This window comes from Staurois parvus, unplaced genomic scaffold (genome assembly GCF_062004578.1).
Source record: "Staurois parvus isolate SC_StPar_1 unplaced genomic scaffold, SC_StPar_1.0 ptg000346l, whole genome shotgun sequence".
Taxonomy (NCBI): domain Eukaryota; kingdom Metazoa; phylum Chordata; class Amphibia; order Anura; family Ranidae; genus Staurois; species Staurois parvus.
The window spans coordinates 2,510,288-2,529,108 of NW_028318142.1; the positions used below are offsets into that span (position 1 = coordinate 2,510,288).

An 18,821-nucleotide genomic window follows, 5' to 3' on the forward strand; every position below is an offset into this window, starting at 1 on the left:
CACGGGGCCAAAACCAGAGTGTGGAGCCACAGTGTGGCGGTGGAGGCAGCAGCAATGGGAGGCTATACAGCACCCTATGACAAAATGGAACCCACCAGCAGTGTGAGGAGACCTGAAAGTGGCACATGGCAGAGTGTGGCGATGGAGACAGCAGCAATGGGAGGCCGTACAGGGACCCATGACACACTCTGGACCTGGCAGCAGCATGAGGAGGCGGTACAGGGGCCCATGGCAAGAAGAAGAAGAAGAAGAAGAGGATGAGGATGAAGAAGAAGAAGTAGGATGAGGATGAAGAAGAAGAAGAAGAAGTAGGATGAGGATGAAGAAGAAGAAGAAGTAGGATGAGGATGAAGAAGAAGAAGAAGTAGGATGAGGATGAAGAAGAAGAAGAAGAAGTAGGATGAGGATGAAGAAGAAGAAGAAGAAGTAGGATGAGGATGAAGAAGAAGAAGTAGGATGAGGATGAAGAAGAAGAAGAAGAAGTAGGATGAGGATGAAGAAGAAGAAGAAGAAGTAGGATGAGGATGAAGAAGAAGTAGGATGAGGATGAAGAAGAAGAAGTAGGATGAGGATGAAGAAGTAGGATGAGGATGAAGAAGAAGAAGTAGGATGAGGATGAAGAAGAAGAAGAAGAAGTAGGATGAGGATGAAGAAGAAGAAGAAGAAGAAGTAGTAGGATGAGGATGAAGAAGAAGAAGAAGAAGAAGTAGGATGAGGATGAAGAAGAAGAAGAAGAAGAAGAAGAAGTAGGATGATGATGAAGAAGAAGAAGTAGGATGAGGATAAAGAAGAAGAAGAGAAGAAGAAGTAGGATGAGGATGAAGAAGAAGAAGTAGGATGAGGATGAAGAAGAAGAAGAAGTAGAATGAGGATGAAGAAGAAGAAGAAGAAGAAGAAGTAGGATGAGGATGAAGAAGAAGAAGAAGTAGGATGAGGATGAAGAAGAAGAAGAAGTAGGATGAGGATGAAGAAGAAGAAGAAGTAGGATGAGGATGAAGAAGAAGAAGTAGGATGAGGATGAAGAAGAAGAAGTAGGATGAGGATGAAGAAGAAGAAGAAGTAGGATGAGGATGATGAAGAAGAAGAAGAAGTAGGATGAGGATGAAGAAGAAGAAGAAGGATGAGGATGAAGAAGAAGAAGTAGGATGAGGATGAAGAAGAAGAAGAAGTAGGATGAGGATGAAGAAGAAGAAGAAGAAGAAGTAGGATGAGGATGAAGAAGAAGAAGAAGGATGAGCATGAAGAAGAAGAAGAAGAAGAAGTAGGATGAGGATGAAGAAGAAGAAGAAGAAGTAGGATGAGGATGAAGAAGAATTCCAGTGCAGCAAAAAGTGTATCTGCAGAGAGCTCCGCTATTTCTGACAGTTCTCTGACAGTTCCTTCACATTTACAGCGGTTGAAACATTGTATCTATTTGTTTCTGAATAAAAACATCTGTATCCTAAATGGAAACAAATAGATACAATGTTTCAACTGCTGTAAATGTGAAGGAACTGTCAGAGAACTGTCAGAAATAGCGGAGCTCTCTGCAGGGACACTTTTTGCCGGCTGTAGAAGGGATGAAAATCGGCCGATCGGGGAAAATTCGATTCGCGCATCCGAAGTTTGCTAATGTTCGGATTCGGCGCGAATCGAATTTTTCCTAATATTCAAAACGAATTCCACTTCGCCAGGTTCGATTCGCTCATCTCTAGTTGCAAATGCAAACAAAATACTACAGACTGCCAATTATTCATGATACCAATTTATTATTATTATTATTATTATTATTATTATACAGGATTTATATAGTGTCAACAGTTTGTGCAGCACTTTACAAAATGAAGGTAGACATTACAGTTACAATACAATTTGGTACAAGAGGAAACAGAGGGTCCTGCTCGTTAGAGCTTGCAATCTAGGAGGAAGGGTTGAGTGATACAAAAGGTAATAGCTGTGGGGGATGAGCTGATGGAGGAAATAAATGGTGGTTTACTAGGTAGAAGCAGGATAGGCTTCTTTAAAGAGAAATTAATTTATTGCACTTACAATACTTTAAAAGATATAGCTTAAGATATCGTAAGTGCAACGTGTTCGTAGGTGCCGTGAGAAAGACCATAAATACAATGCTGTCTCTGAGATATACTATTCCAGTTCCTGCACCTGTTCTACAATGGCAACTGGAAAGGGAATTACATCAGGACTCCTTGTGTTTCTGATTCAGCATAAATATAGTTTTACTACTGCTTCCTCTACCCGTGCAGCCCCCAGCTATAAATAAACTGTTTTTAAATATGTTTCTCGGACTCTACCAAAATTTGTGCTATGATGCTATTTTGAGATGGCTAAAGCTAAATCATCTTTGGTGCCTAAAGAGAACAGCCAGCTACTGTCCCCTGTACATAAATAACCCAGAGATTTACAATTCCGGTGGATGGAAGATTGCCTGAACCATACAGTGCAGAGGCAGAGAGTGTAAATAGGTTCTTAATACACTGTTGAATATCTAAGCATCTTTCTTGCACAGGTTTTCATCTTTTGAACATGATAACAATATTTGCAAGGTCAATGGATCTTGGCACAAAAATTATAATTTTAAAAGGATGACATGCATTTTATTTAGTTGAAAAATGTACACATTTATTTAAGGGGCAGCCAATTCAATTTAGTGATATACAAAACAATCACTATTAGTTCACTGCAATAAAGGAAAAACATAACACATTTTCCATAAGCACTACTTATTATTGAATAGTTTTCCTTAAAGCATACATGTTTCCAGCTTAATAAAAGCAAACACAGTGCCACATTACCAGTATCATTCTTGACAGCCACCTCTATTCCCACTATAGACCTACAAAGACTGTATGCAAATAAAGACTTAAATGAAAGTCGGTATTTGAATACTGCTAAGTATGCATCCTGCAACTCGTGGCAGTGCACAGGCTTGACAATTGGCTGCTCAGCACTAAGTGATGCATTGTAGGAGGCCAGAGAGAGCATGCGTATGTGTCTTCTCATACTTTGAAGTTCAGCATAGCAGATCCAGATGGCGGGCATCAATGCTATTTGAATGATATTACATCAATGCTATTTGTATGATATCGCGGCTGAAGTTGGCTGCTTCTCATGGGCTTTGTTTTAACCTTTAAATTGAGCTCTGACCATGGGGTCTCCCTCCAACACCACCCGCTTGCTGCCCAAAGGAGTGTCTAGTAAAGTGTTATTGAAGGTTGTTTTTTTTTTTTTTTTTAATAAAATCAAACGAAGATGTTAAACCTGCCTGCACTGTGCAACGATATTGCATAGAGCTGTTCCCTACGTCCTCTTTTAGAGTCCCTTGCCAGCGCTGTCCACTCCTTCCTGTGGGTGCCCCCTCAGTAAGCCGTGTGCTATGGTAGCACCTGTGAGGGTGCAGTCCTGAGCTGGGCTGTGTGCATCCATGCATACACATAGTACTGACAGAAGCAGGAGTCTTTGGCTCTCAGAGTCTCCTGTGAGACCAGTAAGAGAGAGTAGCTACACTGCAGTTGAGACAGCGCTGGGGCATGAGAGGATTCCGTAAGTGTTTAGGGATGGGCAGATATTGGAAGGTTTTTTTCACCTTAATGGAAAGAATGCATTAAGGTAAAAAAAAACTTTTGAGTATAGACCCACTTTAATTGATAATTGCGGTGTTCATTAGAAAAATAGAAGGGTGGAAGAAGTTGGAGTTAAATCAAGGCCTCTATTGAGTTAATTGTGTGTTACCAAAGCATTTCCTCACCCTACCAAAGTCAGTGTTAGTCTATGAAGTTTATTCCAACAGGAGGGCAGTGCATGAGTTTACGAATGACTCTGAGAGAACCAAGAAATGGCTGCATGGAAAAATAAAGTGGCTTGATATGTTGATAACTGGTCTTGTTATAACAGCTTGAAAACCCTTTTTTTTTTTTTTCATTCTTTTCGAGTAATATATACATAGAACAATAGTGTAAAAACAAGCCTCTCCTAAAAGGGCACCTTTCAATTTATCAAGTTGACTAAACATGTCAGTTTTGCATTACATAAGAACATAACAACTAAAACCATAAATGTGTAATTGTTCTACGAAGTGATAAATTACAGAGTAATGTTGACTATATTTTGGTGTGCCAGAGTTGGTTTGATATGGTTTTCTAATGTATGCCCAGTGGGACAGACTGAAAATAAATCTTAATATGCCTTGTACCACTTTGTAATTCCATGGGACTATTAATTACCACCCTTGGGTCTTTCTGATGGGGCAGGCCACATTTGAAGATAGATTGTTACACCAGACATAATTAATACAGATACAGAAACACAATAATCTGAATGTATTAGGTGAATTCAAGGCAAACCCAACTTATAGCACTAGCAAATCTACCAAGGATTGGCTCAAAAAAAAAAAGAAAAGAAATACGGTTTATGGACTGCCTTAGTCAAAGCCACAATTTTGATTCCCTTTGAAATTTTGTAGGGAATATTAAAATGGGCAGTATTTTCAAGGGAACTTACAAACACCTTAAAACTAAAGGACTTTTTGCATAGAGAAGCGGTCAAACATTTCACTCTAAGTAAGAAAGTGGTGGCCAGTTATACAAAATTCCTACAAGAAGTTATGTCTTCTACAAGGGAAATCCAGCTTTTGATGACAAGAACATACTTACTTTTTCACAGTGCACCATTGCATCTAATACTATTTTATTATTAATGAATGATTGAAAAAGCAATCAAAAGTACTATCACTTTTATCTGTAAACGCTGTTTGAGTAAAGATTGAATATTTGCCTATTCAAATATGCTGAAAAATATACAATGTATATAGTATATATTAGTATGTGTATTGCATTTTAAAACCTTTTTTTCTTGACTTATCAGAAGAAAATGGACGTGTTTTAAGAATAAGGGCTGGAATAAAATACACAACACCTACTAAACCACCAAGTACTAATATTCTGGAATTAATTGAAGATTTTGAAGACAAGCCATTTCATACTCCTTTGTAAGTATCTCACAGTACCCTGTGTGCATATGGTATACATGCAGATGGTGGATGCAATAATGTAAACACCAATTTTATAGGGCTCAATTTTATTTGTGTAGGCCATCTTTTATCTTGCTTTATCTATGCTTTATAGGTTGTATGCCAGTGAACAATTCATGATCAGCAGGGGTTAGTACAAGTAATCACAAAATGAGAGACTTGTCATACTTTTAAAGAGACCAATTTGCCGGTGCCCATTTAGCTTGAGCATCTGTAACCATAACCGTAAAAGCAAAATTGTTTGGTCTCGCTGGCTATGACTACATTCACGAAGCACAACAAGACTTCATTGGTGAAGAGGCCAAAAACTGAAACTGAATTTTAACATTGGTGTCTGTGAATAAAGGTTTAGGGATTGCAGCGGTCCCAAGGGGACATCAAAGTAGATATTGAGCTCCGCTCTTAGATTTACTGCAGTAGTTCTGTTACTTGGTCACAACCCTTATAACTGTTCAGTGGGCCCTGTTGTTAAAGTTTTGGTATTCGACCACTATTATTCGCCAACGAAGTCTAGGTAAAGGAAGGTTCACAGCAGCTGGTTGTAACAGTTTGCTGCAGCTGGCTGATACACAGCTTGTCTATTCAACCATAATATTTATCTACTCCATCACACATTCCTTGAATTCCAATCCTATTCTCATCAATTTATGTAAGCCCTGATGAAGGTAGCACCCTCTGACCTCCCATGCGTGTTGACTATTTGTTTGGGACATAGCCACCTGTTTTAAAGATTATTAGGTTAATTTACTAAAACTGGAGAGTGCAAAATCTGGTGCAGCTCTACATAGAAACTAATCAGCTTCCAGGTTTTGTTGTCAAAGCTTAATTGAACAAGCTGAAGCTAGAAGCTGATTGGCTACTATGCGCAGCTGCACCAGATTCTGAGTGCTCCAGTTTTAGTAAATCAACCCCTGTTACCTCAACATTTCATATTCCTGGTATGTGTCTTTTGTACCATGTATTTGTGTACCTTTTAGTATCCTGTTCTCTTTGTATTGCGTTCCTTTTTTTTAAATACTCGGTGATCCTGCCAATCCCCCAGCTTTCCTATTTCAAACTGACCACACTAGGCATGAGAGCACATCCATCCCATCTGAACATGGTCAGTTTTCTGGCAGTGCTGGGAGAACAGCCTGCCTGTCCTCCAATGATCAAGACTTGTACTGACACGCTCACCTGCACAGCCATTTACTGATATCAGTGTCCTGCTGTTTCTCCACCCCGCCTCTCTAAGCCTCTTAACTGCAATTATGTGATCACTTATAAATAAAAAGAAAAAAAAGTATTTATAATGTTTTGTTATATACTGTATATACACAAACATTTTGCCTTTCATTTATATTTTGAACCAAATTTGTTGTTTTACAAGGTAATGATTCATATACTTTAATGGAATCAAACTTATAGTTGGACTCTCATTTTGGTGTGGCTCTCCATTCTTATTTGTTTGATTCCTATCTAAAGTTTTCTTGAAGAAACCTCAGTACAGGTGGCTACTGCCTGTCCACTGGTTATGGCATTCTGAGACATCCAGCTTCACACAAACCCTTTTCATTTGAGAGTCAGGGCCATCACTCTCCTCTTAGATCTGTTTTCCGGACCCCTATACCAGACAGCGCAGCCAGATCCTCAGTCTCCATTGCAACAGCAGCATAGCTTGGTTTTAAATACACCCCAGCCTACTGATTAGACAGTTAGTGGAGTCATATTAAATTTTATTTAGAATGTTTGTTTTTTTTTCTTCTATCAACATGTTCACACTATAAGCATATGTTCAAGGCAGAAGAACCCCATAGTGTGTAGTACTGAACCTTCTTTTTTTGAGTCCTAGTCTGCAGTGGATTACAGGAGGGTAATATACAGATTTTTCTGTTTAATTATTTCATAATTAATGCTTAACTGTACGAGTTGAAGTTTCATCTGATTATGTGAATGAAGTACAGCTTAGGACCTAGAAGGCAGGTTTCACATGTTCCCCTGCTTACTAAAACTTACAAAGCAATGAAGGTGACATGAGACCACATTAGTGCATTATAAATATTTACTGAATCTGAGGGTTAGATGGTTGTTCTTCCAAAAACTTTATATATAAGGTCCAATGGGGCAAATTAGGAGTTTCTGATGTTTCTTGTTTTAAAAATGTATGGTTGTATTTTTATTGTTTTATTTAAGATACATAAATGTTACATTGCAGTTGTCTGTGTTTGCAGTGGCTATGAATGTGTGAACTATCCCTTGTCATGTACGACCCACGAGAAGTTCATGCAAGAGGACTGCAATGCCGTATCTACTCAGCCTGGACTAGAATCATCTAGTGCCCAGCTGTCAGCGGATGAAAGTGAACCTCGCTCCGAAACCGCTGGAGATCCCCCTGGAGGACAGCATGGTGAGTTAATGACATTTTCATGCTTAGGTTTGTTTGTTACAGCTGTTGTTAGAGCCAGATAGCTTATGGCCTGCAAGAATGTTATGCTGACCATGAGCACAGGCAACTTTGTGTTAATTTCAATGCGTGGCATACCTGCACACTATGGCAGATCTACAGTACCTCTCAGTTTGCCCCCTCCAGTGATGACATCTTCATGCTCTCTGCCACTACTCTGTCCTTGCCACTGCTTTCAACTTCTTTTCTTCTTCTGGCCAATGTCTTCTTTTGTGAGCCACTTCGGGTAACCTTTGTTGATGCAACTCCAGTGCTTATATTATTCTGTCACTGGGCCAGCATTGTAAAAACAAAAGTTAAATATCTAGAAAATAGGAAATGTAGTTTTTCAACCAAAAACATCCCTAGCACTTTATTTATTACAGCTTTATATATATTGTTGACAATTTATACATATTATACATTAGCCCTCCCCTTAAAATGGACCTTTCCCTAAATTTCACATCCACATGCATCTCTGCATGCTGAGTTGAAATTGACTATCAATTTATTTTACATTTTTTTCTTTACGTACCTTTTTTTTTCTTTCAAGTCCTATTTTCCCGAAAGTTAGTATTGATGTAACCCTAGCCACACAGATGCCCCCTAGGAGGAAGGCAATGTCACCATTGCCTTCAGGGTAAACTACAAGATGTCATGAGATATCCCAGTATTGTCATACTGCGCATGTGTGAGAAAAAGCGCATGATGTTATGCACTTCACCTTGTACTTGTGCATGTGTCAATTGACACTACAGGCATCTGCTGGGGAAGAAACCCTTTCTCTGAGATCTCATGGGGTGCAGGAACAGGGACCCAGGTAGTACCAAGGCAAATAAAGAAAAAGTCACAAGGATATATGGTAGGTAAGTATGATTTGTTTATCTTCCCTATATTTTGGTTTATAGAGTGGGACTGGTGGGAAGGTCCTCTTTAAGGAGCTTACAATCTAAGGTCCTTCATTTCACATGCATACATACATGGACCAATTAATCTACCAGCATGTCTTTGGAGTGTGGTAAGAAACCAGAGTACCCACATGCAAGCACAGGGAGAAATGCAACTCCATGCAGGTAGTGACTTGGTTAAGATGTAAACTAACCTCTTTTCTGCAAGGTGGAAATGCTAACCACCTCCACTGTGTTTCCTCACCTTTCTTTTTCTTGAATTCCAGATATGGATATTTCTACATAGTTACATTGGTCCAGCTTGGACCAATGTAACTATGCATATACAATAACTGGCTGATTCCCCTGGAAGCTGGAGATTACTGTAGCAGACACCGCTACTATAGTAATCATTGCTAACTTCTGGGTTCTGTGCCAAGTGGCTGTCTGCTGCTTACTGGAAACAGGAGGTCACCTGCATGGCATGGGCGCCGAGTGATGTCACCACCCTGCTTTGTCCAATCAGAGAACGCAAAGCAAACCATGCTCTAAATGGTGACCCTTTGTGTTCACAATGGCAAACACTCAGCTCAGGACCCAAAAACTAGTGGAGATCACTGGAGTAGTGGTGCCTACTAAAGTGATTTCCAGCTTTCAGAGGATTGGCCAGGTATCCTATATGCATAGTTACATTAGTTCAAGCTTGATCAATATAATGACTGCATGTAAAAATATTATGACTGTAGAGATTAGGAAAGGGAGGAAGGAATAACACAGGATTCTCAAATTTGCAGTTTGAGAAGCTTCCAGCGTGTTTATTGTGAGCGGAGAAAACTGAGTTATACGTTTTCTCCAGGTTTTGAAATACCAGATTGGGGCCTGAAGTTTGAAGGTTCCAAAGTGTCTTTAGTGAGACGGAACCTTCAATCCTGTGTCCGGACTTTTCTAGATGCCTGCAGCCTGTTTGAATGCACAGGTGTACAGGGTCATTATAAGCTAGGTCTGAGAGTAGCTCAGCGTAGTTTCTTCTGTGTGGAGACAAAGCCCTATCAGCAAAGCTGGGAGTTCCTGCCAAAGACTGCATCCCTTGTGAGGGAGATTACTGGCTTAAGGACTGGAAAAGTTGAGTCAGCTATACAGGTCTGGGAGGCCAAGAAAGTTGAAGGAGCTAACTGGTTCAAGGTGCTGGACGGAGTCTGGAAGTCTCTAGAGAGTACAAACTTGAGGGGATGGAAAACCCTATGAGGGAGTCAGGAGTGGGCCTGTCCAACAAAGTCCTGCAACCAAGGCTAGGAGAGCCTGAAGAGTCCATGGTCTGGGAGACGAAAGAGAGCAGTTGTTTTCTTTGTGAAGTTGAAACCCCTGCGTGAGCAACTTTGGGTGGAACTTTAATATCCTTTAGAAAACTGGGCTGCCATGTCCTTAAACTGAAGTGCATCTACCACATTGACCTAACCAACCTCCATATCATAATATCCATACCTGGAATTCATCTTTAAGGTTTAGTTTTAATTTTTGATTGCTGTGTACCTTTAAATAATAAAGGAATAAAGACTGTTCACATGGTAAAAGGATTGTAGTTTTTCTAAAACGTGAATGCTTTTCTTTTGTAGCTTGTGTGACTGTTTTCAATGCAAATACTCTTTCTCTAAGTTCTTTATTTGTTGCCTTGTCATTTCTTATGCAACTGGGAAACACCCATTGAAAAAGACTATTCAGAGATCTTTAAAAGGTAATGACATTCTGGCTGTGTTCTAGGAACCGGCTCCAATGCTCTAATGTGTTTAATGTATTATTTATTTAGCAGATTGCACGAAAAAGTAAATCTCAATATTATGATTCAAAATACCCCATCCCTTAGGTATATTAGCACTTGAACTTCTGGTAGAATGAATAATAGTTGAAGTCCCTGGAGTTCTCTGCCGGAGAACACGGAGCAGAGGTGTATATATGAATAATATATTACCAGCTGAAATTGAAAACAAACATATTTGTTTCTGGGGAGGAAAAGCAAACATTTTAATTGCCCTGACCAAATATTATTAGGAACTGATGGTGCTGCGGGTTGATTTTATTTTGTTGCGCTGAAGAACACAGGGAATTAATAAAGAAGGTTGCTGTTACGACGTAGTATTCCAATGTACAAAGCGATGATCCTGGGTCAATTCCTGCCAACATGCAGATAATTATAATTGAGCACATAAAATTTACATGATCAATATGTGTTCTGTTGCTTGCTTAGATTTCCCATACTAGTCTTTAATTATTTTTAGGGGACTATCAAAAGAATGTGAACTCTTTATTTATGATGTTTCCCTGTTGTAACAGTTGAGTATTTTTGTAACTTGGGTTTTACCAGAATACTGAACTCTAAATACAGATTTTACTGCAATGCCACCGGCTGGAAAACATACGTATTGCAACACAACCACTAATTATACTTTGAGCTCTTTCACACGGAGCGGGGTCTGCTTCAATAACCACTTGAACTCCTGAAGGTTTTACCCCCTTCATGACCAGGCCATTTTTTCCTATTTAGCATTGCTCTACTCTAACTAGTAATTGCGTGGTCATGCAATGCTGTACCCAAATGAAATTTATATAATTGTTTTCACACAAATGGAGTGTTCTTTTGGTGGTATTTGATCACTACTGGGGTTTCTTTTTTATTTTTTTGTAACATAAACAAAAAAAAAGACTGAAAATAAAAATAATTTTTTTCTTACTTTCTGCTATAAAACATCCAATAAAAAAATGTAAAAAAAAAATCAAATTTCTTCATAAATTTTGTCCAAAATGTATTCTTCTACATGTCTTTGGTAGGCCGTTGCAGGCTGGTAGGGGCCTTAGTGCATTACTTTGCTCAGGGGCCCATAGTGCTATTAAGATGGCACTGCTTACAAAAGTAGTCCAAGGATATAAAAATCGGTGAAAGGCTCATGAGTGGCCAAGACTTGTTGATGCACGTGGGGAGCAAAGACAGTCCTATGTAGTCCAATACAATAGAAGAGTTTATATTGCTGTAAAAGTGGAAATTTACCCATCAATTCAATGGTTTCAAAAAATGGTTACATTTCAGGCATACTGAGAATGAAAACTGTCACATTTGCTTGTGCTCTCAACCCAACTGTTAAACCATCAAATGGCTGGTGTCATAACTGATCACGTGCAGCATCATGGCAGTTGAAGATCAAACAAAGGTTAGGATGTCAGCTTCCTTGGCTGAATAGGGTAGGAGGGTTTAGTTCCACTTTAATGCAGTTTTCCATAGAAAGGTGTCAGAACACACAGTGCATCACAGTTTGTTGTTATTGGAGCTACATAGCCGCAGACTGGTGAGGGTGCCCATGCTGATATGTGCTGACCTGTGATCACAGCCAAAAGTGCCTACAATGGGAATGTAAGCATTAGAACTCGACCACGGAGCAGTGGAAGATGGTGGCCTGGTCTGATGAATCTTGTCTTCTTTTACATCATGTGGATGGCTGGGTGTGTGTGCTTTACTTGCTTGGGGAGGGGATGGCACCAGGATGCAGTATGAGAAGAAGGCAAGCCAGTGATCTGCTTCTGGCTGCTTGGTGCCAGGGGCCTTAGCAGACCTTCAGAGATATAGTGGGGTCCATGTCTTGGGGGGTCAGGGCTGTTTTAGCTGCAAAAGGGGGATCTACTCAATATTAGGTGCTTAGTCATGTTATGATGGGTGGCCATAATGTTGTGGCCGATCGGTGTATATTTAATGATGTATTAATGGGTACAAAGCTACAATAATTTGGGTCTTTTATGCATGCCTGAAGTGCGCTCTGCAGTTTACCTGGAATTCAGCTTTAGTTCACTGGGAAATATCACTTTTTCATTGTGGAGCTCTGTCTTCCAGAAATACATTCTTTTCATTGCTAAAATATATTCCTTAACCAGCTCCCTCATTTGCTATGCCTCCTCCACGCCAGACATTTTGTCTGAGTCACAGCGAGACCTACCTACTCACAGGCTGACTCACAGTTTTGAATTTCAAGTTAGGAATAAATAAGCTTCCAGTGCTATCAGGCTACTGCAGAGCAGGTCCTGATCACATTGTGAATCAGTGTCACCCAGGACAGCACATGAAGAATCCTGCGTCAAGCACAGACAATGCATTCAGACAATAGTATTGCACATTCCATATACAGGGAGGATTTGGCCATTATTATCTATTATGTTTAAATGTTTATCTGAAATACCGACACTTGCAGCATCTGATTCAGAAAATATTTTCATGCTTTTAAAATATTCATTTCTATGGCAGTAATGCAGATGGAAGTTTACAGGCACTCATTTTTCCACCGAGGTGAATATCTGCAAATTGTGTAGTTGGACCATCTGTGATTTCAGGAAAAAAAATGAGATTTGCTTTGCAGGTTATTATTTCTGTAGCTATCACCCTTGGCTTGCTTTTTACACATTGGAAAGGGTAGAGAGACACATGTTTGCATGTGAAACAGAAACTGTAACATACTTATGTCACTTCTTAAGCACCTTCCCATCCTACCTAGTAGATGCGATAATAGGTGCCTCTTTGTTTCAGTTAAAGGGATCCTGTGGCATGTCTAAAAAAAATTGCAGCCAGCACCCCCAGCAAAATAAAAAACTGAATACTTACCTCTGCAGCGGGCGGCAAGGGAAAACTTCTCTGTGCTAGGTGCATTTCTGCTATCTGACACATTTGCATGTGTCCGATAGTGTATCCACTGCTGTGTGACGTGGTTCCTCCTGCTAGCCACTATGTCACTACAGGTCACAGTAGTGAAGTAATGGCGGGTGGAAGGGACCGCAGTGCCTGGCGGGGGACATGCAGATGTATTGGATAGCCACTGTGTTCCTAGATCTGCAAAAGAAAGAAATAGATTGTAAGCTCCAAGGAGCAGGGCCCTCCTAACCCTCTTGTATTGAACTGTATTGTTGCTGTATTGTCTCCCCGTATATTGTAAAGCGCTGAGCAAACTGTTGGCGCTATATAAATCCTGTATAATAATAATAATAAAAATATTCATTTTATTTATTTTTTCTACTGGGGGTGTGCTGGCTGCAGTTCTTTAGACAAGCAGCAGGATTTCTGTTGCTTTAAAGCTGAACTCCGAGATATATCTCATGATCTAAAATGTTGGATTAACATTTTAAATCTTAAATGAGATTAAATGATTGGGTTAAAATTATAAACTGACATTTATATGTACTTGTGTTATTTTAATTAGAGAGTGAAAAGATCAGTAGTTTGTGGTATATCATAGAAACCAGTCAGATTAACTTTCATTAATTTTGCTTGGAACTTCATTAGAAGATGATTTGTGTTTGGTTACTTCAAACCTCGAGGCAGAGAATGCATATGTAGTGAGCAATTATGGCTGCCACCATATACAGCACTTTCACTACTAGAGTCCTCAGTTTGAATCCCAACCAGGATGCTACCTACATGGACTTTGCATGTTTTCTCTGTGCTTGCATGGGTTTACTCCCACACTCCAAACACATGCTGGTAGGTTAGTTGGCTACTGTATAAATTGACATTAGTGTGTGTGAAAGCAAGGTAGGCACCTTAAGCCTGGTACAGAAAGCCAGCCAGTTTAGTAGGAAAAGGGCAATTTTCGCTTCATGTGTACCATTGTCTGTTCAACAGATGCTGGTCTAACGTCTGGCTTCTGTCAAACGTTAATGCTGGGAAACCAGCATTTGATTAGCATTTGCAGCCAAAGGCTGCAAGCGTGATCAGTGTATTCTAGTGGAGCAAGTCGTCGCCCCCCCCTCGTTAGAATACAATAGTCCAACAGGAGAGATCCCTGCATTACACATCATCGTGTTGATGCAGGGATCTGTCAGTTTTTTTTCCGTTCAACCCCTTGACTGTACGAAATAAGCAAATAAGCTACAAATGTAAACCCAGCTTTAGATTGTAAGCTCTTTGAGGGCAGGGACTGATATAAATGTAAAGGACTGTATACATTGTTAGCACTTTATAAATACTGTAAATCAGGGGTCTCCAAACTTTCTAAACAAAGGGCCAGTTTACTGTCCTTCAGACTTTAGGGGGCGGACTGTGGCCACTGGAAGTAGAAAAGGTCCTGAAGTCAGTGGAAAAATAACACTGACACCATCTTTGATGTCATTGGGAGGAATTGTGCCTCATTGTTGATGTTATTAGGAGGAAATGTTCCCCTTTATTGGTGTCATTGCGGTGAGTTGTGCCCCATCATTGGTATCACTGTGCACCATTGTTGGTGTCATTGGGAGAAATTATGTCCTATCATTGTTGTCATTGGGAGGAATTGTGCCCCTTCATTGGTGTCAGTGGGGAGAATTATGCCCCATTGTTGGTGTCATTGGATAATATAGTGCCCCAAGGGCTGAAAGCAAACAAAGGGCAACCAGTTTGGAGATCACTGCTGTAAATTAATAAACACTGATCAAAGTAGAAAAAAATGCAATTTTTGGATTTTGATACTTTTTTGTCTATGGATTGCATAAAAAATTATTTTTGCAAGACAATATAACCAAGCTAACGGAAGGTATTTAAAACTTAATGTGTGGTTTGGTGGTTCACACATGCAAATTTGGCTATGTGTGATTACATGCAGGAACCCCAGAGGGGGTTCCCTATGATTAGCTGCAAAAGGTATACCAATTGAAAGCAATGAATGACTGATAGCTCCCACAGCATCATAGTCATTCACAGGTAGTCGTTTATGGAGCGATTATCTGAAAGTGATCAGCCCCAGGAGCATTTTGTCTGCTGATCTCTGGGAACCCCCACTGGGGTTCTTGCATGTAATTTGTGAATGACCCTATTCCTGAATGGAGCCCTATCTCTTACCACGGTAGGGTTTTCTGAGTTTGCATGTTCTTGTTTGGGTTTCCTCCTGGTACTCCAGTTTCCTCCCACACTTTAAATACAGGACAAAACATTAGCACTCATTGGTAAGATTGTTTGAACACAGGTATAAAAGCACATTTATCCTTTTCCACCCTCTTTTTGACCTAAAATAACCACCTCTCTACCCCAGATTTACACTAACCTTGATCCAGGCAACTGCAGCCTTCACTAATCGTCAACTCCTTCCAACAAAATCTTCATACTGTAAATATTTAAGTAAAAGCCCTTTTATATCCAGACTTGTAAGATATAGACCAAGTGTTCTCTATGAGTTGCTTTGGAGATATTAGGGCTCCACATTTCTTGTAAAGCAGAATGCTTCTTTAACATTTCATGACCTGATGTATGTCAGCAGAGTAAACTAATGGGAAAAATGATGGATAAACACTTTTAATGCATTGATTGGAGTGGCATGACGTACTATGTAAAGCAGCTGAAAGACATTTCCTGTCTGCGGCCTCTAATAACTTTATGTAATGTTATATATGGCCGGAAACAACACAGCTATAAAATGGTGATTTATGTGTTTGCAGATTTAGCAATTAAAACGCACCTTGGGTCTGTCCTGAGACTGCTGTTTTTATTAGTCTGACAAGGAACATTCAGGGCACTCAAGTGTGACAAAAAGTAATTTCATGGGATTTGAACTGTTTTCCAACTAGCTTTGTAGAGTTAATTCTGTAATATGGAGCATGTAATTTTTTCAGGTAGTATTCTGGGATCAGATATAGCCGACTCTGTTTTTGGCTATAGGATACACTATGATCAAGCATGTAAAATCTGCACCTTAAAAGCAGTAAGTACCTTTAAAGGTAGGCAGTAAGCAAAAGGAGAAGAACCAAATAAGTGTAGGACCTACATGAGTAGGTGGAGAATCAGGAAGGCACAAGTTTAAAGAGCGAGGAAGTAGTATACATAGAGGTCACTTACCTGATTGGTTGGATGGGAGCTGGCTTGGAGGGGGCTCTAAGGGTGGTCTGGATGGAGGAGTTAGGTGAGTAAAATTGGAAATGTGCTGGAGAAGAGAGAACTTCCCACCCATCTGCATTATAATACAGTATTTGGTTCATTGGTTATGAAATCTCAGCAGTTGCCATAAGGTTTGGTGTTTCTGAAGGCGGTAAAGTTAGTTGTGATGTAAAAGGTGTGGTGTCCTAAATTCAGTGCAGTAAAATGTTTAGGGACCATGTAGTTACAGGTCAGTAGTTGTCTGCAGCCAGTTTATTATGGTCCCCAAGGCAGTATGAGCAACTGTGGGCCTAACATACAGTATGTAGCTGGTTCCTCAGATACAGGTATTTTGTTCTGTTCTCTTAGTGCTTGACCTGCAACCTTGTCTGTTTGACTGTCGTATGGTTAAGTAAATGTGGTTTTAAATTGTTTTAAGTGTTTTATAATATAAGGTCAGTAAGGCCATTGAAATTCATTCAATCATGATCTGTTTTCCCCAGGAAAGGTTTGTGGTAGCATTGGGGAGGGTTAAAGCAGTGAAATAGTGATAGTTGGTTACATCTTAACTACCTTAGTCATGACTCAGGGCCATACTTTAGGGTCTTCAAGGTGCACCCTGGTATCATCTGCATCTAGCTAACTAGGTCACTAAAAACCTCTACAGTAGTAGTCAATATCTTCATCTTCTACATGCCTCTACATCTGAGCCTTCCAAACATAAAGAGGTCAGATGGAGGAATAGAGTATTAGATCCCTGGTTTGGATTAGATGTCTTGGTTAAGTATGAAACATTTTTGGGTTGGCAGTTCTCTAGACTACATTTCTAAAAGTGGTTAGGAAACAGTTCCAAAAACATTAAGATGCAAGTGTGAGAAAGTCACTCCAACTTTCAACGAACAATAAATTGTACAAAAACTCTCCACGCTAAAATATCAGTACCCAGATGGCTTTTAATATTACACTTATCAATATTTCCTCACAATATAAATTGCAGAAAAGATTTACAATGTTCCCAACAAAACTGCATGCAGGCAGTCAGGGTAGTGATCCCAAATTCCAAATGAATTTAAGAGAAGTTGCACGCAGAGCTCCTTTATAGCGACGGATGTGCTATTACTTCATGCTAAAACAGTGAGCACTATGGTGGTGTAGCATCACATGTATGTGCAATTAAAACCTCTGTTTTTAAAGTTGAACTCTAGGCAGCTATACATTATACCAATTAATGCAATCCTGCAATCTCCAATACAGAATTAAATGCATTTTAAATGCAAGCAGTGTATGTATTGTGGGAACTCGCTTCAAAGGGTAGAGCTTTGTTAAATTCACACAGCAACTCGCTTGCTTTTTAAGGCCTTTTTAGCCCACTTTTATTTAAATGAAAGTTCAAAACATAAGAAGTTTCCCACACAGGGGTATCTATCATCCACATAAACAAAATTCAGCCTTCTGGCTCTCTCAGATATAAACACTCTTTCTCTAGCCTTTCTTTTCAGGCTTACATCTGTCTCCTGCAGACTCCTTCAAAAATGGCTCTCACACACAGCTAGCCACTAGCCCACAGCTACTCCCAAGCAGCTCCTTGCCGCTTTTGGCTTCCACTTCTCCTTGGTGGAGCCCTCCTGACTCCTGTCTCCAGGTGGAGCCCTCCTGACTCCTATCTGCCGGGGTGGAGCCCAGAACCCTGGTCCTGACTCTATGAAAAGGCCTGCGCACACCTCTGCAATCAGTCTCCTGGCCATTCCCAAAACCTGGTCCCAGGATTGGAGATTTCATCCCTCCCAGATCTCTTTGAAATCTCCAGGCTCCAGATCCCAAAATGGACCTTACAAACAAAGGAGGAAAGTGAAAAGCCACTTTCCTCTGTATCAAACACTTACCCTGGAGCCCTTCAACCTGCCTTGTTGAGAATCCTGGGTGACAGATTGCCACACTGTCACAGTATCTAAATGTGGTATGGCATGGGTCTCTGAATAGCAGGGTAGGAGTGTGAGAGCAAAAAGCAGCCCAATGAGCCAATCAGTTTATGTGGTGACAAGAAGCATGCTGATAGGAGGAAAAAGCAGAGTGACAGAGAGATGAACTGATCATTGACCTTTCACCATCCAGTCATGGGCGGGGGACGGGTCCAGAATGAACCGGGCACAAAGGAAAGGGGCAGCATAAGCTAACTCCATTTTATATTTGAGTGGTCTATTTTATTTTTATCTTGTTGTTTTTGGTGCAAATGTGCCTTTAACCTAAAATGAAGAAATGGTTTTATTAGACATTTTGTGCTGCCTAGCTGGTTTTGCCATGGAATTTTTGTATTGTTCTGTTTTCAAGAGCAACTCTTTATATCTGTGCTTAATTTTTTTTAAACCTGCTTACTTCAGAAACTACTCCTGTCCTGAACCTTTTTGAAGTGTTAAAGTATTTAATAGCTTCAGTTACTGTATGTCCCCCCTCCCTTTTATTTCTCTAAGCTGTACAGATCAAACTTCTCAAGGCTTTCTTGATATGTCTAAAAATTGTGTCTAAAATATGGATTATGGTTTAGTAAGTGGCGGTAGGTTTACTTATGAGACAACAATATGGAACCAATGCTAAACAAATGTTTCATAGGAGAATCACATTCCTGATTTCTTTAAAGCT

At 40.0% G+C, this 18,821-nt stretch overlaps 1 protein-coding gene across 2 annotated transcripts in view; it reads left to right on the forward strand.

Annotated features, from left to right (window-relative positions):
- The window catches only part of MORN1 (MORN repeat containing 1), a 457,770-nt gene that overhangs the window by 165,376 nt on the left and 273,573 nt on the right, over positions 1–18,821 (forward strand). For both annotated transcript variants that reach the window (XM_089684351.1, XM_089684352.1), the window contains exons 9-10: positions 4,861–4,984; positions 7,237–7,412. In XM_089684351.1, coding sequence (XP_089540477.1) covers positions 4,861–4,984; positions 7,237–7,412 — 300 coding nt within the window. The remainder of the gene's footprint in view (positions 1–4,860; positions 4,985–7,236; positions 7,413–18,821) is intronic.